The 20,091-nt window shown below is 42.7% G+C and overlaps 1 protein-coding gene across 2 annotated transcripts; it reads right to left on the minus strand.

Moving 5' to 3' along the window:
• Nucleotides 1-1,714: 1,714 nt before the first annotated feature.
• On the minus strand, nt 1,715-19,888 carry LOC106566026 (troponin I, slow skeletal muscle). 2 transcript variants are annotated; one of them, XM_014133826.2, is made up of 8 exons: nt 19,681-19,888; nt 14,640-14,672; nt 14,433-14,439; nt 14,273-14,314; nt 14,039-14,170; nt 13,855-13,944; nt 12,337-12,513; nt 1,715-2,223 (listed from the first exon to the last, which is right to left on the minus strand). In XM_014133826.2, the coding sequence occupies exons 2-8, from the start codon at nt 14,651-14,653 to the stop codon at nt 2,119-2,121; spliced, it is 567 nt and encodes a 188-aa protein (XP_013989301.1). In that variant the 5' UTR covers nt 14,654-14,672; nt 19,681-19,888; the 3' UTR covers nt 1,715-2,118. The 2 variants fall into 2 exon arrangements, with proteins under 2 accessions (XP_013989301.1, XP_013989302.1); XM_014133827.2 differs by lacking the exon at nt 19,681-19,888 and adding an exon at nt 18,558-18,875.
• Between the last annotated feature and the right edge of the window lie 203 nt (nt 19,889-20,091).

The following is a 20,091-nucleotide window of genomic DNA, read 5'->3' on the forward strand; positions in this document are numbered from 1 at the left end:
ACCCATTCATTTCTAATGACCGGTCATTTTTGACCGGGAACACCACAGGTGTACAAAAGTTAAATAAAACACCCAAAATGTAATGAAAATCATCAAAATGTATTTTGTGTTTTCAGATGCCCGGTGTGGACAGAGTCATGGAACCTTAAATGAACTACATTTTTCAGAGAGAAAACTTGTAAATCGGTCCAATTCGAACGGAACACAGCAGGAGGGTTAAGAGGCTAAGGATCAAAGAGCCAAAATCTTGAAATCAATGTCCTAGCATTAAATGACTGAGTTACCCATAGCTCAGAGATGCACAGTTAGAGACCGAGCATATATGCTAATGTGGTTATAGAAAAACAATCCTCTTGTCTTTGTAACTGACATGGGTAACACTTTATAATAACCTTCATGAATAAAACTGCCCTCATGCATACATACCTGGCCTTATCATGGCAGACATGAGGTTAAATGCTAAATTAGATACAAGTGATATTACAGTATCTAGTGATACTGCATATCCCTCCATACTTGTACTGAAGGACTTGAGAACTCCAGGGACAAAGCCTGACTGGAAAGCCATGTACTCTTCACAGAAATAATAAATATAATAATAAGTTACAGACGATTCAAGTTAGGATGCAATCCACAGTTAATAAATTCCATTCAGCTACTAATGCAACATTGTCAGGCCTACTACAAGTTTGAATGGAAATCTGAACACAGACTATCCTACAGCATTGATCGTCCGTTCCGCACTTAGGTAACACTGCCCTCTACCTTCGCTGCAGTTACTGCTCTGAGACTGAGGTGGGCCCTGTTGAGACATAACCCCTTAACCCTAATCAAACTCCTTCTGCACTTGTGTAGAGATATGAGAGGAGTGGATGGGTTTAAGCAATATTCCACAAGTAATACCGGGGTTGGTAAATAGGCTAATAACTGGTAACAATAATTGTAACAAAGCACACCCTGTCATGACGACCATTTTCATGTTATGACTGTTTCTATTATTTGGGTGTTTTTGGAGCCTTTGCTAATGTTAGTTTTTTTCAGATCACCCGTACTGCACAACGAGGATGAGGAAAGGAATCGCTCGTTGGGGTAAGTCTGGACCCTTCTATAAAATACCACTTACATTAAAAAAAAAATCGATTTGGTTCTGAAAAAGCTACCTTCTTTAATGTTCCACCTGGCCTATCAAGGGGAAAGGCAGAGCTACTACCATATTGCTTATACCTATCAAATTATTTCAGATCTAAACCTGGGGTTGTTTCCGGACAGGGCCAATGTTTAGTACCCTGGCCTACAAAAAGTTCTCAGTAGACAAAGAGCTATGGTAATATTTTTCATTTTCTATTTGACTCTGATACAAAGGAGTACCATCTGTCTATTGAAAATAATGATGCCATGTCTGAGTCCATGTCTGAGTCTATGTTTGAGTCCATGTTTGTTCATGTATGTATAATGTCCTACTGTATTGCTTTCTGATGATTGGAGTAAGGTTTTGAAATATTTAGTTATATATTTTTACGTCAGTCATTTCAAGACAATCATAATTTACCCACAGGTTCCCATTAATGTTTTCTTTCTGATCTGGTTGTTACCTTCGTAAGGACACCACCAGGAGAGTGTAGTTGTGTGAATGGTGTGCACTCTAGTAGATACTTTATAGCTTTCATTTGGTGTTGAACGCTAAGAGCACTAGTCGGATGAACTAAATAACACATTTGCATAAATAATCATATTTTTATTGTAGTAGAAGGATATGCCACGATGAATGTACAGCAAACAAAACATCTACAGCATCTACAGCTTTAAAGTAAAGCTGGCTTACCTTACTTTATCATTTATTCTCAGGCCAATATTATTAGTAAGGAGCAGAAATTGTCTTCATGCCCTTTTTCACCCATAACAAAATAACATAAAATTGTGATTAGCTTACAGCTTGTGCTGTATAAACCATGCTGAACAAAGAATAAAACAATTGTATTAATGGCACTGAAAGACAAAGTAGATACACTCACAAGAGATAAAAAGGCCAACCATTCGTACATTTTGAATGTCCGGGACTAATAAAAATGAAAGAAACACGAAACAAGGTAATCAAGTGTTTAGTATTCTCTTCTGTGTCTATGGGGCGGGGCCTTTGGCTGCGTCAAACATCTTCTTTCTGCCCTCCATGCCAGACATGGCCTCCACATTCTTCCTCCAGTCACTGACCTCTACTGTCTTCTCCTGCAGGCACACAGACAATGGCAGTCACTATCATGACAGTAGGATTTCAGTTTGTCAGCCCTACGCCTGGTCAGCTTCAAGGTACAAAAACAAACTGTTAGATCGTGTCATTTATGTACAGACTCAGGGAAACATTGACCTGACAATTTAAACAAAACTCCAAACAAAACTCCAGACAGTATATTATAATAAAAACAACAGCAAAACTCATCGTTGCGTCACACTATTTGTAAAAACGACTAGCAGGAACTCGTCAGAGCGATCGACTGTGAATGACCTTACCCATTATTAACTTATGCTGATTGATTAGGTTCTGCTCACTACAGTGTTGTCTGGTTAGAACACCATGTTGAGGCCCATTACTCTCTTGATAGTCTCCACCACACACACACATGCACACACACACACACACACACACACACACACACACACACACACACACACACACACACACACACACACACACACACACACACACACACACACACACACGTGCACACATGTGCACACACACACACACACACACGTGCACACACACACACATGCACACGTGCACACACACACACACACACACACACACGTGCACACACACACACGTGGACACACACACACGTGCACACACACACAAACGTGGACACAGCTGCTTCTATTGAAGGTAGTTCTTTATGTGTGATAATCCAAATGACTTGGAATCTTATGTTTGTGGTTGTATAGGCAAAGATATGCACACATGTAAACAGTATTAGTTAACTATTCAATATATATGTACATGAATAAATGGCAATGCACTTTAAGACGTCTACGAAGGGCTATAAACACAGCGTCAATATAAACATAAAACTAAACATTCACCTCTTGGAGAGACAGGAACTAATTGCTTGGCTTGAGAAGGGGACAATATTTATGGCACTCTCTCTCCTGCCTGTTGTGAGAATCTCCAGGGCTGAGATCTTATCTGATCTGCCCCCACAGGGTCGTAAATTACTCTGCGCATGAGCAAGCTTCAAGAAAATCAAATCAAATCAGTAGGGTCTGGGATGACTATGGATGCTCACCCATGGCAGAGCAATAAAACTCCTTAATAAAGGCCACTATGGAAAACACTGCTGTAGCGTTTTCATGCAAAATACTATGTTTACCAATGCAACAATTAAACCACTTCTGTAAAAGAACCAATGTAATAATAACATATTTGGTTTAGCCAAAGAAAAAGTCAGGAACCTTCCCGCTAGCCATGACTGGCTGAGATGAGTGGGCTGGACATGCCGAGAGATGAGTTTCAGATTGTTCGGTGTTGTAGTATCTTGTGTCTATAAAATGAACTGTTCGTTATGCGTAGATAACCCTTTCTACTGCAGTTTTTTCTAAAGATATAACTTAGCCATGGAGAACTGCAAATATGTTGCTACTACTCTCAACATTGCTGCCCTGAATTTATCAGGCACTATCGACAAAGGTCAGTGGGAAAAAGTTGTCACGGACTACTCTCTGGAGGACGATCGTGCCATGCTGACTCTGAAAATGAATCAGACGATGAGGAAATCCCTGATTTAGGTAAAAACATTTTAATTTAAGAAGACAATGTAGAGACTTCTGATGACGGTGATGGGGAAGAAACGGCGATCAACAGTGTTGTTGTCACGGAAGAAGTTGACCAGGTTTTGAAATCAGTGGAACACAATGGGCCAAACAAGCTGTGCAAACCAAATGGAAATGACACAGGACGTCTTATTTAATGAATGGGGTTGCAGTCTGCGGTGAAGCTTTCATCCATGTATACAGGTAAGAATCTAGCTAAAGTTTCAGATATTATGCGTTTCTAATTTTGGCAGAAAGTTGTTTTCATTGCAAATTAAGGCTTGCTGTTAGCTAGCCAGCTGGAGTTCAATGGCAGGCTTGCTAGCTAACGTTAACATATAACCTAATTTATTTGTTTAACTTTAGCTATGACAATCGCTTTTTATTGCTAGTAACATTATTCTATGGATTGGGATTATAGTTAACCTGTTAGGGCTAGGGGGCAGTATTGACACGGCCGGATAAAAAACGTACCCGATTTAATCTGGTTACTACTCCTGCCCAGTAACTAGAATATGCATATAATTATTGGCTTTGGATAGAAAACACCCTAAAGTTTCTAAAACTGTTTGAATGGTGTCAGCACATTCAACTATGTAAAGAAATAAGTATTTAATAAGATTATTTCTTTCATTCAGATCTAGGATGTGTTGTTTAAGTGTTCCCTTTATTTTTTTGAGCAGTATATAATCCCAATCCATAGAGTAACATTAGTAGCAATACAAACCGATTGTCATAGCTAAAGTTAACAAAATAAGTTAGGTTCATGCTAACGTTAGCTAGCAAGCCAGCCATCTAACATTAGCTAATGTTAGCTAGCTAACAGCAAGCTTTAACTTCGGGTCTTTTGTTTAGACATGTCACTTTAATGTTGGCTAGCTAAAAATGTAACCTCTCTGGGCTAGGTACGACAAAATCGTCCCACCTACGCAACAGCCAGTGTAATCCCGTGGCGCGATATTCAAATACCTTAGAAATGCTATTACTTCAATTTCTCAAACATATGACTATTTTACACCATTTTAAAGACAAGACTATCATTAATCTAACCACACTGTCCGATTTCAAAAAGGCTTTACAACGAAAGCAAAACATTAGATTATGTCAGCAGAGTACCCAGCCAGAAATAATCAGACACCCATTTTTCAAGCTAGCATATAATGTCACATAAACCCAAACCACAGCTAAATGCAGCACTAACCTTTGATGATCTTCATCAGATGACAATCCTATGACATTATGTTATACAATACATGCATGTTTTGTTCAATCAAGTTCATATTTACATCAAAAACCATGTTTTTATTTTTTCGTCTTTGAACGAAAACAGGGTTTCCCGGTCGGAATATTATCGCTTTTTTACGAGAAAAATTGCATAAAAATTGATTTTAAACAGCGGTTGACATGCTTCAAGTACGGTAATGGAACATTTAGAATTTTTTGTCACGAAACGCTGCTGCGCGTCACCCTTCGGTCACCCTTCGGATAGTGTCTTGAACGCATCGAACAAAACGCCGCTATTTGGATATAACTATGGATTATTTGGAACCAAACCAACATTTGTTATTGAAGTAGAAGTCCTGGGAGTGCATTCTGACGAAGAACAGCAAAGGTAATCCAATTTTTCTTATAGTAAATCTGAGTTTGGTGAGGGCCAAACTTGGTGGGTGTCAAAATAGCTAGCCCGCGATGGCGAGCTATCTACTCAGAATATTGCAAAATGTGCTTTCACCGAAAAGCTATTTTAAAATCGGACACCTCGATTGCATAAAGGAATTCTGTATCTATAATTCTTAAAATAATTGTTATGTTTTTTGTGAACGTTTATCGTGAGTAATTTAGTAAATTCACCGGAAGTTTGCGGTGGGTATGCTAGTTCTGAACGTCACATGCTAATGTAAAAAGCTGGTTTTTGATATAAATATGAACTTGATTGAACAAAACATGCATGTATTGTATAACATAATGTCCTAGGAGTGTCATCTGATGAAGATCATCAAAGGTTAGTGCTGCATTTAGCTGTGGTTTTGTTTTTTGTGACATTATATGCTAGCTTGAAAAATGGGTGTCTGATTATTTCTGGCTGGGTACTCTGCTGACATAACCTAATGTTTTGCTTTCGTTGTAAAGCCTTTTTGAAATCGGACTGTGTGGTTAGATAAAGGAGAGTTTGTCTTTAAAAGGGTGTAAAATAGCCATATGTTTGAAAAATTGAAGTTTTCGGATTTTCGAGGACTTTGTATTTCACGCCACGCCCATCATTGGATATTGGAGCAGGTGTTCCGCTAGCGGAACGTCTAGATGTAAGAGGTTAAAACAAGTCCAAATGAGGCTCAGTAGTGTGTGTGGCCTCCACGTGCCTGTATGACCTCCCTACAACGCCTGGGCATGCTCCTGATGAGGTGGCGGATGGTCTCCTGAGGGATCTCCAACCAGACCTGGACTAAAGCATCCGCCAACTCCTGCACAGTCTGTGGTGCAACGTGGCGTTGGTGGATGGAGCGAGACATGATGTCCCAGATGTGCTCAATTGGATTCAGGTCTGGGGAACGGGCGGGCCAGTCCATAGTATCAATGCCTTCCTCTTGCAGGAACTGCTGACACACTCCAGCCACATGAGGTCTAGCATTGTCTTGCATTAGGAGGAACCCAGAGCCAACTGCACCAGCATATGGTCTCACAAGGGGTCTGAGGATCTCATCTCGGTACCTAATGGCAGTCAGGCTACCTCTGGCGAGCACATGGAGGGCTGTGCGGCCCCCCAAAGAAATGCCACCCCACACCATGACTGACCCACCGCCAAACCGGTCATGCTGGAGGATGTTGCAGGCAGCAGAACGTTCTCCACGGCGTCTCCAGACTCTGTCACGTCTGTCACATGTGTTCAGTGTGAACCTGCTTTCATCTGTGAAGACCACAGGGCGCCAGTGGCGAATTTGCCAATCTTGGTGTTCTCTGGCAAATGCCAAACGTCCTGCACGGTGTTGGGCTGTAAGCACAACCCCCACCTGTGGACGTCGGGCCCTCATACCACCCTCATGGAGTCTGTTTCTGACCGTTTGAGCAGACACATGCACATTTTTGGCCTGCTGGAGGTCATTTTGCAGGGCTCTGGCAGTGCTCCTCCTGCTCCTCCTTGCACAAAGGCGGAGGTAGCGGTCCTGCTGCTGGGTTGTTGCCGTCCTACGACCTCCTCCACATCTCCTGATGTACTGGCCTGTCTCCTGGTAGCGCCTCCAAGCTCTGGACACTACGCTGACAGACACAGCAAACCTTCTTGCCACAGCTCACATTGATGTGCCATCCTGGATGAGCTGCACTACCTGAGCCACTTGTGTGGGTTGTAGACTCCGTCTCATGCTACCACTAGAGTGAAAGCACCGCCAGCATTCAAAAGTGACCAAAACATCAGCCAGGAAGCATAGGAACTGAGAAGTGGTCTGTGGTCCCCACCTGCAGAACCACTCCTTTATTGGGGGTGTCTTGCTAATTGCCTATAATTTCCACCTGTTGTCTATTCCATTTGCACAACAGCATGTGAAATGTATTGTCAATCAGTGTTGCTTCCTAAGTGGACAGTTTGATTTCACAGAAGTTTGATTGACTTGGAGTTACATTGTGTTGTTTAAGTGTTCCCTTTGAGCAGTGTAGTTAATTTTTTAGCTAGACAACGTTAACGTGTCATGTCTGAACAAAGGACCCCAAGTTAAAGCTTGCTGTTAGCTAGCTGAGGTTAGATGGCTTGCTTGCTAACTAACGTTAACATTGAACCTAACTTATTTGGTTAACTTTAGCTATGACAATCGGTTTGTATTGCTAGTAACGTTACTCTATGGATTGGGATTATAGTTCATTTTTTTGCTAGCTAACGTGACATGTCTAAACAAAATACCTCAAGTTAAAGCTTGCTGTTAGCTAGCTAACATTAGCTGAGGTTAGATGGCTACTTGCTAGCTAACATTAATTTACGTGTATGAATTGTGTGTAACTTTAGTGATGTTTTCTCAGATGCCATTTCGCATTGCTAGTTATAGTCTAATGTTAGCTAGCTAACACTGAACCTATTTGGTTAACTTTAGGTAGCTATGACACTTGGTTATATTGCTATGCACATAACTCTGCAATGTTGGGTTGTATTGGAGAGAGTCTCAGTCTTTAAAGCTTTCTGCTAGCTAGCCAGCTGACGTTAGATGGCAGGCTAGCTAGCTAACATTACGTGTTTGAAGTGAGTGTAGTGATGTTATCTCAGAATGCCATTTCACATCTATTGTATAATAATGCTAAAATATTTGTGTCTGGAATTTGTCTTTCAGCATCAGTAGAACACGCCTGACTCTCCTCCACGAGTCATACAAGGAGAATAGTCTAATGCCTCTCATCAAAAAGAAAGCTGGCCCAAGCAAGCAAAGGCAGCAGCGCAGTCATCAACTACATGCACCATTTCTTCACCAACTACGGGGTTGGGGAAACACGTGTGGACCTGAATTGTGATAACTGCAGTGGCCAAAACAAGAACAAGTTTGTGCTCTGGTATTGTGCCTGGGTGACCATGCACAAGCTCCACCACAGTCTGGATCTTCACTTCCTGATCACAGGCCACACCAAGTTTGCCCTCGACTTGTGCTTCGGCCTCATCAAGCAACGCTTCAGAAAGACCAGAGTGAACACTTTGTTTGGACTTGAGGATGGTATGGTGCTGGTGGAAAGCTATGGCTGGCAACAACGCCCGACTTGGTACTTCAGGCCGCTGCCACAGATCAAGCAGTACCAGCACTTCAGGTGAAAATCATTTTCATTGCATTGCATGACGTTATTCATAACTTGACGTTATCTAAACTTGGGAGGTGAATTGCTGTTGTGCAGGGTTGTAATGTCTTCTGACAGCTTCTATGCTCTGGAGCCTGGCGTTGTTGTCGCCAAGGAGCGTTCGGACTGTCGGGACCAGGTTTCAGCTGCTGTGCAACGCTGACATCCTTCCTCCCATAGATGGTCTGCCTGTACTTGCACCACCTGGACTGGACACAGCTAGACAAACTTATATTTTTGAGAAGATCAAGGCGGTGACCCGATCCTGTAGGTTCATGCTATACAACATTCGCAGAGTACGACCCTGCCTTACACAGGAAGCGGCGCAGGTCCAGGCACTTGTCATCTCCCGTCTGGATTACTGCAACTCCCTGTTGGCGGGGCTCCCTGCCTGTGCCATTAAACCCCTACAACTCATCCAGAACGCCGCAGCCCGTCTGGTGTTCAACATTGCCAAGTTCTCTCACGTCACCCCGCTCCTCCGCACACTCCACTGGCTTCCAGTTGAAGCTCGCATCTGCTACAAGACCATGGTGCTTGCCTACGGAGCTGTGAGGGGAACGGCACCTCCGTACCTTCAGGCTCTGATCAGGCCCTACACCCAAACAAGGGCACTGCGTTCATCCACCTCTGGCCTGTTGGCCCCCCAACCTCTGCGGAAGCACAGTTCCCGCTCAGCCCAGTCAAAACTGTTCGCTGCTCTGGCACCCCAATGGTGGAACAAGCTCCCTCACGACGCCAGGACAGCGGAGTCAATCACCACCTTCCGTAGACACCTGAAACCCCACCTCTTTAAGGAATACCTGGGATAGGATATAGTAATCCTTCTAACCCCCCCCAAAAAAAAAGATATAGATGTACTATTGTAAAGTGGTTGTTCCACTGGATATCATAAGGTGAATGCACCAATTTGTAAGTCGCTCTGGATAAGAGCGTCTGCTAAATGACGTAAATGTAAATGTAAGATCAGGGAGTTTTACAACAAAGAGGCTATGGACATCACATGCCCTGCACCAAAGTTTTACTGCTAACCTACAAAACATTACATGGGCTTGCTCCTGCCTATCTTTCCGATTTGGTCCTGCTGTACATACCTACATGTACACTACAGTCACAAGACGCAGGCCTCCTTACTGCCCTAGAATTTCTAATCAAACAGCTGGAGGCAGGGCTTTCTCCTGAAGAGCTCCATTTTTATGGAATGGTCTGCCTATCCATGTGAGAGACGCAGACTCGGTCTCGACCTTGAAGTCTTTAATGAAGACTCATCTCTTCAGTAGGTCCTATGATTGAGTGTAGTCTGGCCCATGAGTGTGAAGGTGAATGGAAAGGTACTGGAGCAACAAACCACCCTTGCTGTCTCTGCCTGGCCGGTTCCCCTCTCTCCACTGGGATTCTCTGCCTCAAACCCTATTACGTGTGCTGAGTCACTGGCTTACTGGTGCTCTTCCATACTGTCCCTAGGAGGGGTGCGTCACTTGAGTGGGTTGAGTCACTTACGTGGTCTTCCTGTCCGGGTTGGTGCCCCCCCCCCCCTCCTTCGGGTTCGTGCCATGGGGGAGATCTTCATGGGCTATACTCGGCCTTGTCTTAGGATAGTGAGTTGGTGGTTGAAGATATCCCTCTAGTGGTGTGGGGGCTGTGCTTTGGCAAAGTGGGTGGGGTTATATCCTGCCTGTTTGGCCCTGTCCGGGGGTATCGTCGGACGGGGCCACGGTGTATTCCGACCCCTCCTGTCTCAGCCTCCAGTATTTATGCTGCAATAGTTTATGTCGGGGGCTAGGGTCAGTCTGTTATATCTGGAGTATTTCTTCTGTCTTATCTGGTGTCCTGTGTGAATTTAAGTATGCTCTCTCTAGTTCTCTCTCTCTATTTCTCTCTCTCTCTTTTCCTCGGAGGACCTGAGCCCTAGGTCCATGCCTCAGAACTACCTGTCCCAATGACTCCTTGCTGTCCCCAGTCCACCTGGTTGTGCTGCTGCTCCAGTTTCAACTGTTCTGCCTGCGGCTATGGAACCCTGACCTGTTCACCGAATCTGCTACCTTGTCCCAGACCTGCTGTTTTCAACTCTCTAAACTGTTGCACCCTCTACAACCACTGTGATTATTATTATCTGACCCTGCTGGTCATCTATAAACATTTGAACATCTTGGCCATGTTCTGTTATAATCTCCACTCGGCACAGCCAGAAGAGGACTGGCCAACCCTCATAGCCTGGTTCCTCTCAAGGATTCTTCCTAGGTTTCTGCCTTTCTAGGGAGTTTTTCCTATCCACCGTGCTTCTACACCTGCATTGCTTGCTGTTTGGGGTTTTAGGCTGGGTTTTCTGTACAGCACTTTGTGACATCAGCTGATGTAAGAAGGGCTTTATAAATACATTTGATTTATTGATTGACCAAAGTCAAGGGCAGGACAGAAACATGCTCTCCGAATATAGATTCCCTGTTCATGTGTGGTTCGGACGGACCAGTAATCTGCACTATCTGCAGTGCCTCTATTCAAATGACTCTCTCCTAACCCACACGCCATATGTTGCTGCTACTATTTATTTTTTTATCCTGCTGCTCAGTCACTTTACCCCTGATTGTATGCATACAACTACCTCGTGTATCACTGATATCTTTATTGATATTGTTCTTTTACATACTGTATATTATTTTATTTTGACACGATCTACTTCTGATATTGCTACTATGCAAGTAACCATTTGGCTGTACCATTTACACCTTCTGTAGAGACCCATTCACTTAGCAAAATATTGATATATATAATGAATATTGATATGTGTGGTTGTAACATGATTTTGTGACATAATACAACAATATCATGTGACCGTATCAAGTGTCCACCACATACATATATGGCTGCATGGCCTTAACTTATGTATAAAATACTATGTGATAAGTGTGCATGTAACAGTATATAAAGTATGCGAATGTACTGGTGTGAAGGCATGGGCAGTGGTCAAAGTTACTTAAGTAAAAATACTTTAACAATTAAGTATTTTTTGGCGGTATCTGTACATCACTTTACTTTTGATATTTTTGGCAACTTTTACTTTTACTTCACTACATTCCTAAAGAAAATTAATGTACTTTTTACTCCATACATGTTCCCTGACACCCAAAAGTACTCGTTACATTTTGGCAGGAAAATTGTCCAATTCACACACTTATCAAGAGAACATCCCTACTGCATCTGATCTGGCAGACTCACTAAACAAAAATGCTTCGTTTGTAAATGATGTCTGAGTGTTGGAGTGTGCCCCCTCATCTTCCTCAGGTGCATGATGTTTTTTTGTGGTGTTCTGGGCTGAGGTGTCAACTATAGCAGACCAGAATCCGGTGATTCTAAGGGCCATGTTAAAACATCTAGCTGGAGCCATCTGGGCAGTTGGCTGTCGATGCCCTCACCCACCTGTGACTTAATGCTACTTTGGTCAAACCCCACTACAAGCGGTCTGGCAAGAACCAGTCAGATGTCCCAAATCCATAGTTGTATTCTATAGTTCACCAGCACACATTAGTACACACAAAGATCACTTCTTTAAAATAGACACTGAAAACTCGGTCACAAGCCAAACTTGCATGACTTAAGGGAAACTGAAGGGACTGTGAGGGAAAGTCAGGTAGAGAGGAGAGGAGCAGGACAGACTTTTTTTTACACTATTGCTTGCTACCTTTGGTCTGATGAGGACCCACTAAATATACCACGGCAAACAAAACATACCTTCTCTGTGTCCTCCTTCTTGACTGACTTCAGGTTTGTCCGGAGGTCCATGGAGACCTTGTGTTTGGAGCCCAGAAGGGAGCGCAGGATGGCATCAGCAGAGACCCTCACCCTCCTCAGGTTGGGCCGCTTGAACTTCCCCCTCAGGTCCAGAACTTTGATGTTCAGGTCCTTGATCTGTGGGACAGAAGAGGTGGACCATCATAGAGATAAAACTAAAGTTGCTTCAATCTTTATGGGCTACACAACAGGCATCTGGGACCACAATGGAAATAAGTATCAGACTTTCGTGCAATCTCTGCATTTTTTTCTTATTTACATAAGTATTCAGACCCTTTGCTATGAGACACATAATTGAGCTCAGGTGCATTCTGTTTCAATTGATCATCCTTGAAATGTTTCTACAACTTGAATGGAGTACTCCTGTGGTAAATTAAATTGATTGGACATGATTTGGAAAGGTACACCTTTCTACATAAGGTCCCACAGTTGATAGTGCATGTCAGAGGAAAAACCAAGCCATGCGGTCAAAGGAATTGTCCGTAGAGCTCCGAGACAGGATTGTGTCAAGGCACAGATATGGGGGAAGGGTACCAAAACATTTCTTCAGCATTGAAGGTCCCCGAGAACACAGTTGATAATTGTCTGTCCTCGGTTGCAACACTCACTACTGAGTTCCAAACTGCCTCTGGAAGCAACATCAGCACAACAACTGTTGGTCCAGAGCTTCATGAAATGGGTTTCCATAGCCAAGCAGCCGCACACAAACCTAAGATCACCATGCGCAATGCCAAGTGTAGGCTGGAGTGGTGTAAAGCTCGCCGCCATTGGACTCTGGAGCAGTGGAAATGCGTTCTCTGGAGTGATGAATCACGCTTCACCATCTGGCAGTACGACGAACAAATCTGGGTTGCCAGGTGAACTCTACCTGCCTGAATGCACAGTTACAACTGTAAAGTTTGGTGGAGGAAGAATGGTCTGGGGCTGTTTTTAATGGTCCGGGCTAGGCCCCTTAGTTCCTTTGAAAGGAAATCTACAGCATAAAATGACATTTAAGATGATACTGTGCTTCCAACCTTGTGGCAACAGTTTGGGGAAGGCCCTTTCCTGTTTCAGAATGACAATGCCCGTGCACAAAGCGGGGTCAATACAGAAATGGTATGTCAAGATTGGTGTGGATGAACTTGACTGGCCTGAGCCCTGACCTCAACCCCATCGAACACCTTTGGGATGAATTGGAATGCAGACTGAGAGCCAGGCCTAATCGCCCAACATCAGTGCCCGACCTAACTAATGCTCTTGTGGCTGAATGGAAGCAAGTCCCCGCAGCAATGTTCCAACATCTAGTGGAAAGCTTTCCCAGAAGAGTGGAGGCTATTATAGCAGCAAAGGGGTGGGGGGGGGACAAACTCCATATTAATGCCCATGATGTTGGAATGAGATATTCGACGAGCAGGTGTCCACATACCTTTGGTCATGTGGTGTATGATTCAAGCAGAACCATGTAGGCTACGTTACCTCTCTGGTGTTGTGCATGACTTTGGCTTCAATGTCGTATCGCTCCTCATCCACCACATCAACCTTGGCATGTAACTCCTGACATAACTCCTATTGGGGAAATTAGAATTAGCAATGAGCTACCCAGCACCCAGGACCATAAACAGTCAACAGGTTTATTGAACGTATGTATGGATGGGAGTACCTGGAGCTCAGCAAAGGACATGCCACCAGTCTGTAAGGGAGGAGCTCGCTCTGCCAGATACCTCTCCTTCTCCTCCTCTTTATCCGCTATCTCCTGCTCGATCTCCTCCTTCGCCTTGGCCACCATTAAGCTCTGATAATACATTTCAGTTTGAAAATGTATTGCCACATATGATAGGTAGTTGCCGAACAGTCAAGTGTTATTGCTGTAGTCGTAGTGTGGCTATAGACTCACCTTAAGCATGAGCTTACGGGAGGCAGAGATCTTCGACTTTTGCTTCAAAAATATTAAATCAATTTGATGAATTTATTTATAGTCAAATTATGATTGACAGTTTAATGTCTCAATTAATCAGATTTTATCAGCATTTATGTAATACAATTAGAGCTCTTACCTCTTGTCTGTAAAGAAAAAAAACACACATTTTAGTGTAAACATAATTTGGCATTAGAGATAAAGTATCTGAAACACTTCCCAATGTGGCAGACAGAATTTATCAGGCAGTCATTGCTAGTGTTTCTTAAGTTAACTGCCATGTGATGTCTGACCCTTCTCTTAAAGGGGACTGCTGGAAAAGAAAACAGAAACATGTTATACTTACACTTGATCTGGCATCTTGGCAATGTAGATTCCCCTAGAAGACAAAAATAAAACTTCTTGTTTCTGAAGTGCTTGATGACAGAGACCACAAATCTACAGCAGTGGTTCCCAAACTTTTTATAGTCCCGTACCCCTTCAAACATTCAACCTCCAGCTGTGTACCCCCTCTAGCACCTGGGTCAGCGCACTCTCAAATGTTGTTTTTTTGCAACCATTGTAAGCCTGCCACACACACACTATAAGACACATTTATTAAACATAACAATGAGTGTGAGTTTTTGTCACAACCCGGCTCATGGGAAGTGACAAAAAGCTCTTATAGGACCAGGGCACAAATAATAATATAATAATAATCAATAATTGTGCTCTTTATTTAGCCATCTTACATATAAAACCTTATTTGTACATCAAAAATCGTGAATACCTCACCACAGGTTAATGAGAAGAGTGTGCTTGAAAGGATGCACATAACTCTGCAATGTTGGGTTGTATTGGAGAGAGTCTCAGTCTTAAATCATTTTTCACACAACTGACTGTATTTAGTTTTCATGCTTGTGAGGGCCGAGAATCCACTCTCACATGGGTATGTGGTTGCAAAGGGCATCAGTGTCTTAACAGCCCAATTTGCAAAGGCAGGATACTATCGCTGGCAGTGGCTTCTGATTCAACTCAATTTTCACAGGACAGTTTGTTGCAATTTAGATTGAGGCTCTCTTGTTCAGATATCGGTAAGTGGACTGGAGGCAGGGCATCAAAGGGATAAGCTTGAGTTCATTTGCACACAGAAAATCATACAATGATGGAAAGACCTGTGTGTTGTCCTTGTTAATGCAGACAGAGAAGAGCTCCAACCTCTTAATCATAGCCTCAATTTTGTCCCGCACATTGAAAAGAGTTGTGGAGAGTCTCTGTAATCCTAGATTCAGATCATTCAGGCGAGAATAAACATCACCCAGATAGGCCAGTCGTGTGAGAAACTCGTCATCATGCAAGCATTCAGACAAGTGAACATTATGGTCAGCAAAGAAAACTTTAAGCATGTTTCTCAATAAAAAAAAAAACATGCCAATACTTTGCCCCTTGATAACCAGCGCACTTCTGTATGTTGTAAAAGCGTTACATGGTCGCTGCCCATATTATTGCATAATGCAGAAAATACAGGAGAGTTCAGGAGCCTTGCTTTAACAAAGTTAACCATTTTCACTGTAGATTCCAAAACGTCTTTCAAGCTGTCAGGCATTCCCTTGGCAGCAAGAGCCTCTCAGTGGATGCAGTAGTGTACCCAAGTGGCGTCGGGAGCAACTGCTTGCATGCGTGTTAGCACTCCACTATGTCTCCCTGCCATGGCTTTTGCACCATCAGTACAGATACCAACACATCTTGACCATCAAAGTCCATTTGATGTCACAAAGCTATTCAGTACTTTAAAAATATCCTCTCCTGTTGTGTTGTTTTCCAGTGGTTTTCAGAAGAGGATGTCTTCCTTAACTGACCCCCCATAAACGTAACAGACATATACCAGGAGCTTTGCCAGGCCCTCCACGTCTGTTGACTCATCCAGCTGTAACGCATAGAATTCACTGGCTTGTATGCGAAGCAGTAATTGTTTCAAAACATCTCCTGCCATGTCACTGATCCGTCGTGAAACAGTGTTGTTTGATGAAGGCATTGTCTGTATAGTTTTTTTGGCATTTTCTCAATGCTGGGAGAAAATGCCAAAAAAACTATACAGACAATGCCTTCATCAAACAACACTGTTTCACGACGGATCAGTGACATGGCAGGAGATGTTTTGAAACAATTACTGCTAATATCCGTGGTAGCAGGAAGAATTAAGTCGTCCACAATAGTATGTGGCTTGCCTGTCCTAGACACTCGGTAGCTCACCATATAGGACGCTTCCAGCCCCTTCTTATTAATGGTATCTGTTGCTTTTATACATGTCTTACTACTCGAAAGTCGTCTTAATTCTCGCTCATAAAACTCCAGTGGCTTATTTTTCAAATTGGCATATTTCATTTCTAAATGTCTGCAGAAGAGTGAAGGTTTCATTGAGTTGTGAGATAGTACATTTGCACATATAACACACTGTGGCTGAGGAAAGGCACTACTCCCAATATAAGTGAACCCCAAATCAATGTAGTTCTCATCATATTTGCGCCTCTTCAAATAAAAACATGAGAATTAGGGGAAAGTAAAATACAGTGCTACCTCTACTTCTTATACAGTCACTAATGCTTGAGGTCTGTTGTTCTGTGCTTTCCGGGTAAGGGGGCAATAGCCCTTCAGCTGCATCAGATTCACAACTGTCAGTGTCCATGCTAGCTGGGCTAGCAACAAATGTAGAATTACTGATGTAAGCATTTGATGTGCGCGTGGAAGCAGAACAACTTGTCTCGTCGACAGGTGCAGGTGTAGTACTGCTGGTAGTAGCAGAACTACCAGTAGAGCTGGTATGTGTCTCTACTTTTTTTTTAACCATTTATCAATTTTCGAGCAAAAGGAATGAGCAGCAGCTACGTTTGGCTACATACGGACCATCAGTGGAGTTCTCGCCAGAGAGTAACGGTTAATGTGATTGGATGTTAATTATTTGACTAAGCTACCTGTATTTGACATTGTGTTGTTATTTCGCTGAACACTAGATGGTTTAATTTTATTTTTGGCAGTGAAACGAGGCTACTCAGGTGAGAAAAAAACATCACCCAAATGTATAGCCCCATTAGAAAATCTAAATGGACTGTTTGAAAATGTGAATCACATTTCTATTTGACGTACCCCTGACGGCATTGCGCGTACCCCTGGGGTTAGCCGGTCAACAGTAATTAGGCCTCCCATTTCAATTCCCTTGATACATCATAATAGCTTTCAATGGACTGATATACAAAGCAATTGGATGATTCTACAGTATATTGTCAACTTAATGAATATGATCTATTATACGCATGTAATATGACTGAAAAACAACAAAAGTTTAATAGATGTTTGGTTATTCATTCCTTTGGCTAAATGAACAACAGTGACCCATTTACACATAGTTGTTTACTATCTAGCCATGGATTGTTATTCTCCACCTACTACAGTACATTATCATGGTTGTTATTCTCCACCTACTACAGTACATTATCATGGTTGTTATTCTCCACCTGCTACAGTACATGTTCCTGGTTGTAATTCTCCACCTGCTACAGTACATGATCATGGTTGTTATTCTCCACCTGCTACAGTACATTATAATGGTTGTTATTCTCCACCTGCTACAGTACATTATCATGGTTGTTATTCTCCACCTGCTACAGTACATTATCATGGTTGTTATTCTCCACCAACTACAGTACATTATCATGGTTGTTATTCGAGAACCTACTACAGTGCATTATCATGGTTGTTATTCTCCACCTACTACAGTACATTATCATGGTTGTTACTCTCCACCAACTACAGTACATTATCATGGTTGTTATTCTCCACCTGCTACAGTACATTATCATGGTTGTTATTCTCCACCTGCTACAGTACTTTATCATGGTTGTTATTCTCCACCAACTACAGTACATTATCATGGTTGTTATTCGAGAACCTATTACAGTGCATTATCATGGTTGTTATTCTCCACGTACTACAGTACATTATCATGGTTGTTACTCTCCTCCAACTACAGAACATTATGATGGTTGTTATACTACACCTGCTACAGTACATTATCATGGTTGTTACTCTCCACCAACTACAGTACATTATCATGGTTGTTATTCTCCACCTACTACAGTACATTATCATGGTTGTTACTCTCCACCAACTAGCGTACATTATTATGGTTGTTATTCTCCACCTACTACAGTACATTATCAACAGGTTAAAAGTGGTCACTCAGGGCTCCAAGTAGTTTACTTCACCAGACCCTACTACTACAGCTCACCCTCTGGCCTGGGGTCTGGAGCCTGGGTTATGGAGCCTGGTGTCTGGAGCCTGGGTTATGGAGTCTGGGGTCTGGAGCCTGGGTTATGGAGCCTGGTGTCTGGAGCCTGGTGTCTGGAGCCTGGGTTATGGAGCCTGGTGTCTGGAGTCTGGGGTCTGGAGCCTGGGTTATGGAGCCTGGTGTCTGGAGCCTGGGTTATGGAGCCTGGTGTCTGGAGCCTGGGTTATGGAGCCTGGTGTCTGGAGTCTGGGGTCTGGAGCCTGATGCCTGGGGTCTGGAGCCTGGAGACTGTGGCCCATCCCCTTTCTGCTGACAATGGCTCTCCCCCAGAAAATAAAGTGATGGCAGACAGAGGGAGAGGCGTTCATCGGCTCTGGCGTGGTAACTATTCCAGACAGATAACAATCCCAGCTTTCTCCTGCTCATTTCCACTGGATAACGCTCCACAAATAGACCTGTCAGGCTGCCTTCTCCTTAAAGGGACCAGGAGGTTGGGATTAAGAGGTTCTTTTTTAGAATTTCCAATTCAATGAGGAATGTCGCAGTGTCCAGTTTAGATGGGAACCCAGTTTGAATGATTAGTAATATGAAACGATGTGGAATACTTAGAGGTTATGGAAATAACTGTTAAACATTAACAACTTCTTTAATTCTGTTGGAATTTATTGTCTGAGTCAAATCTTTAATGTCACAGTCAAATCCCACAAAGAATATACAATTCATTGGAACAAAAGATAAATTGGAAAACTCAAATCAGTTGGAAACCTGAAAGTCAAAAATGAATTTCCCAAACAAATTAATTGTAAAAAGAAAATAAGGAAAATCTGTTTTAATTCCAGATTGTTCTAATAGGCCTATCCTTTAAATGTGATTTCTTTAGATTTGCTTCTGATTTACAGTTTAATTTTGCCCTTATATAAATTGTGTCTAATATCTAAAAAGTAAAATAAATAGTCAATTACTCAATAATGGCCAATTTTCTACATACTGAAATACACAGATAATTATGATCATACAATTAATAATGTTCTGCAATTATACCTGAACCTCAAATTCAAAGAATACAGAAAAGCTGTAAGTATTGTCTCCTCAATATCAGAATGAGAGAGGAGTCCTGTCTTACCTTCCTGTGCTGAGGTGGGAGATGTTCCGTAGAGGCTCAGAGTGCTGGGGAGTAGAATGCACCAGAGTATTTAGCTCTCTACCATTGTCCTTCCTGCCCGTCACTGGGACCCCAGAATAGAACACACCCTAGGGCTGGTCTCTCTTATCCACTGCTTATAATGCTGAACTTTCCAGTCATACCTTTGGTTAGGGATGTTGGGGGTTGGACATTGTTATCTTATCTCAGTCACGGTGACTGACAAGCCAGCAATGAAAAGTATGTAAAGGAAGTAGTCCAAATAAACATTGCTCTGTATTTTATTCTCTTCAGACCATATGATGGAGTTTTGCTAAGTGATCAAATAGGTTGATTCTGCAGGCAGTTTGGTTGCTGTGTTCTCTGTTGGCTGGTAATGAGAAAGATTCTGCT

The sequence above is a fragment of the Salmo salar genome, chromosome ssa12 (genome assembly GCF_905237065.1).
Source record: "Salmo salar chromosome ssa12, Ssal_v3.1, whole genome shotgun sequence".
Classification (NCBI taxonomy): domain Eukaryota; kingdom Metazoa; phylum Chordata; class Actinopteri; order Salmoniformes; family Salmonidae; genus Salmo; species Salmo salar.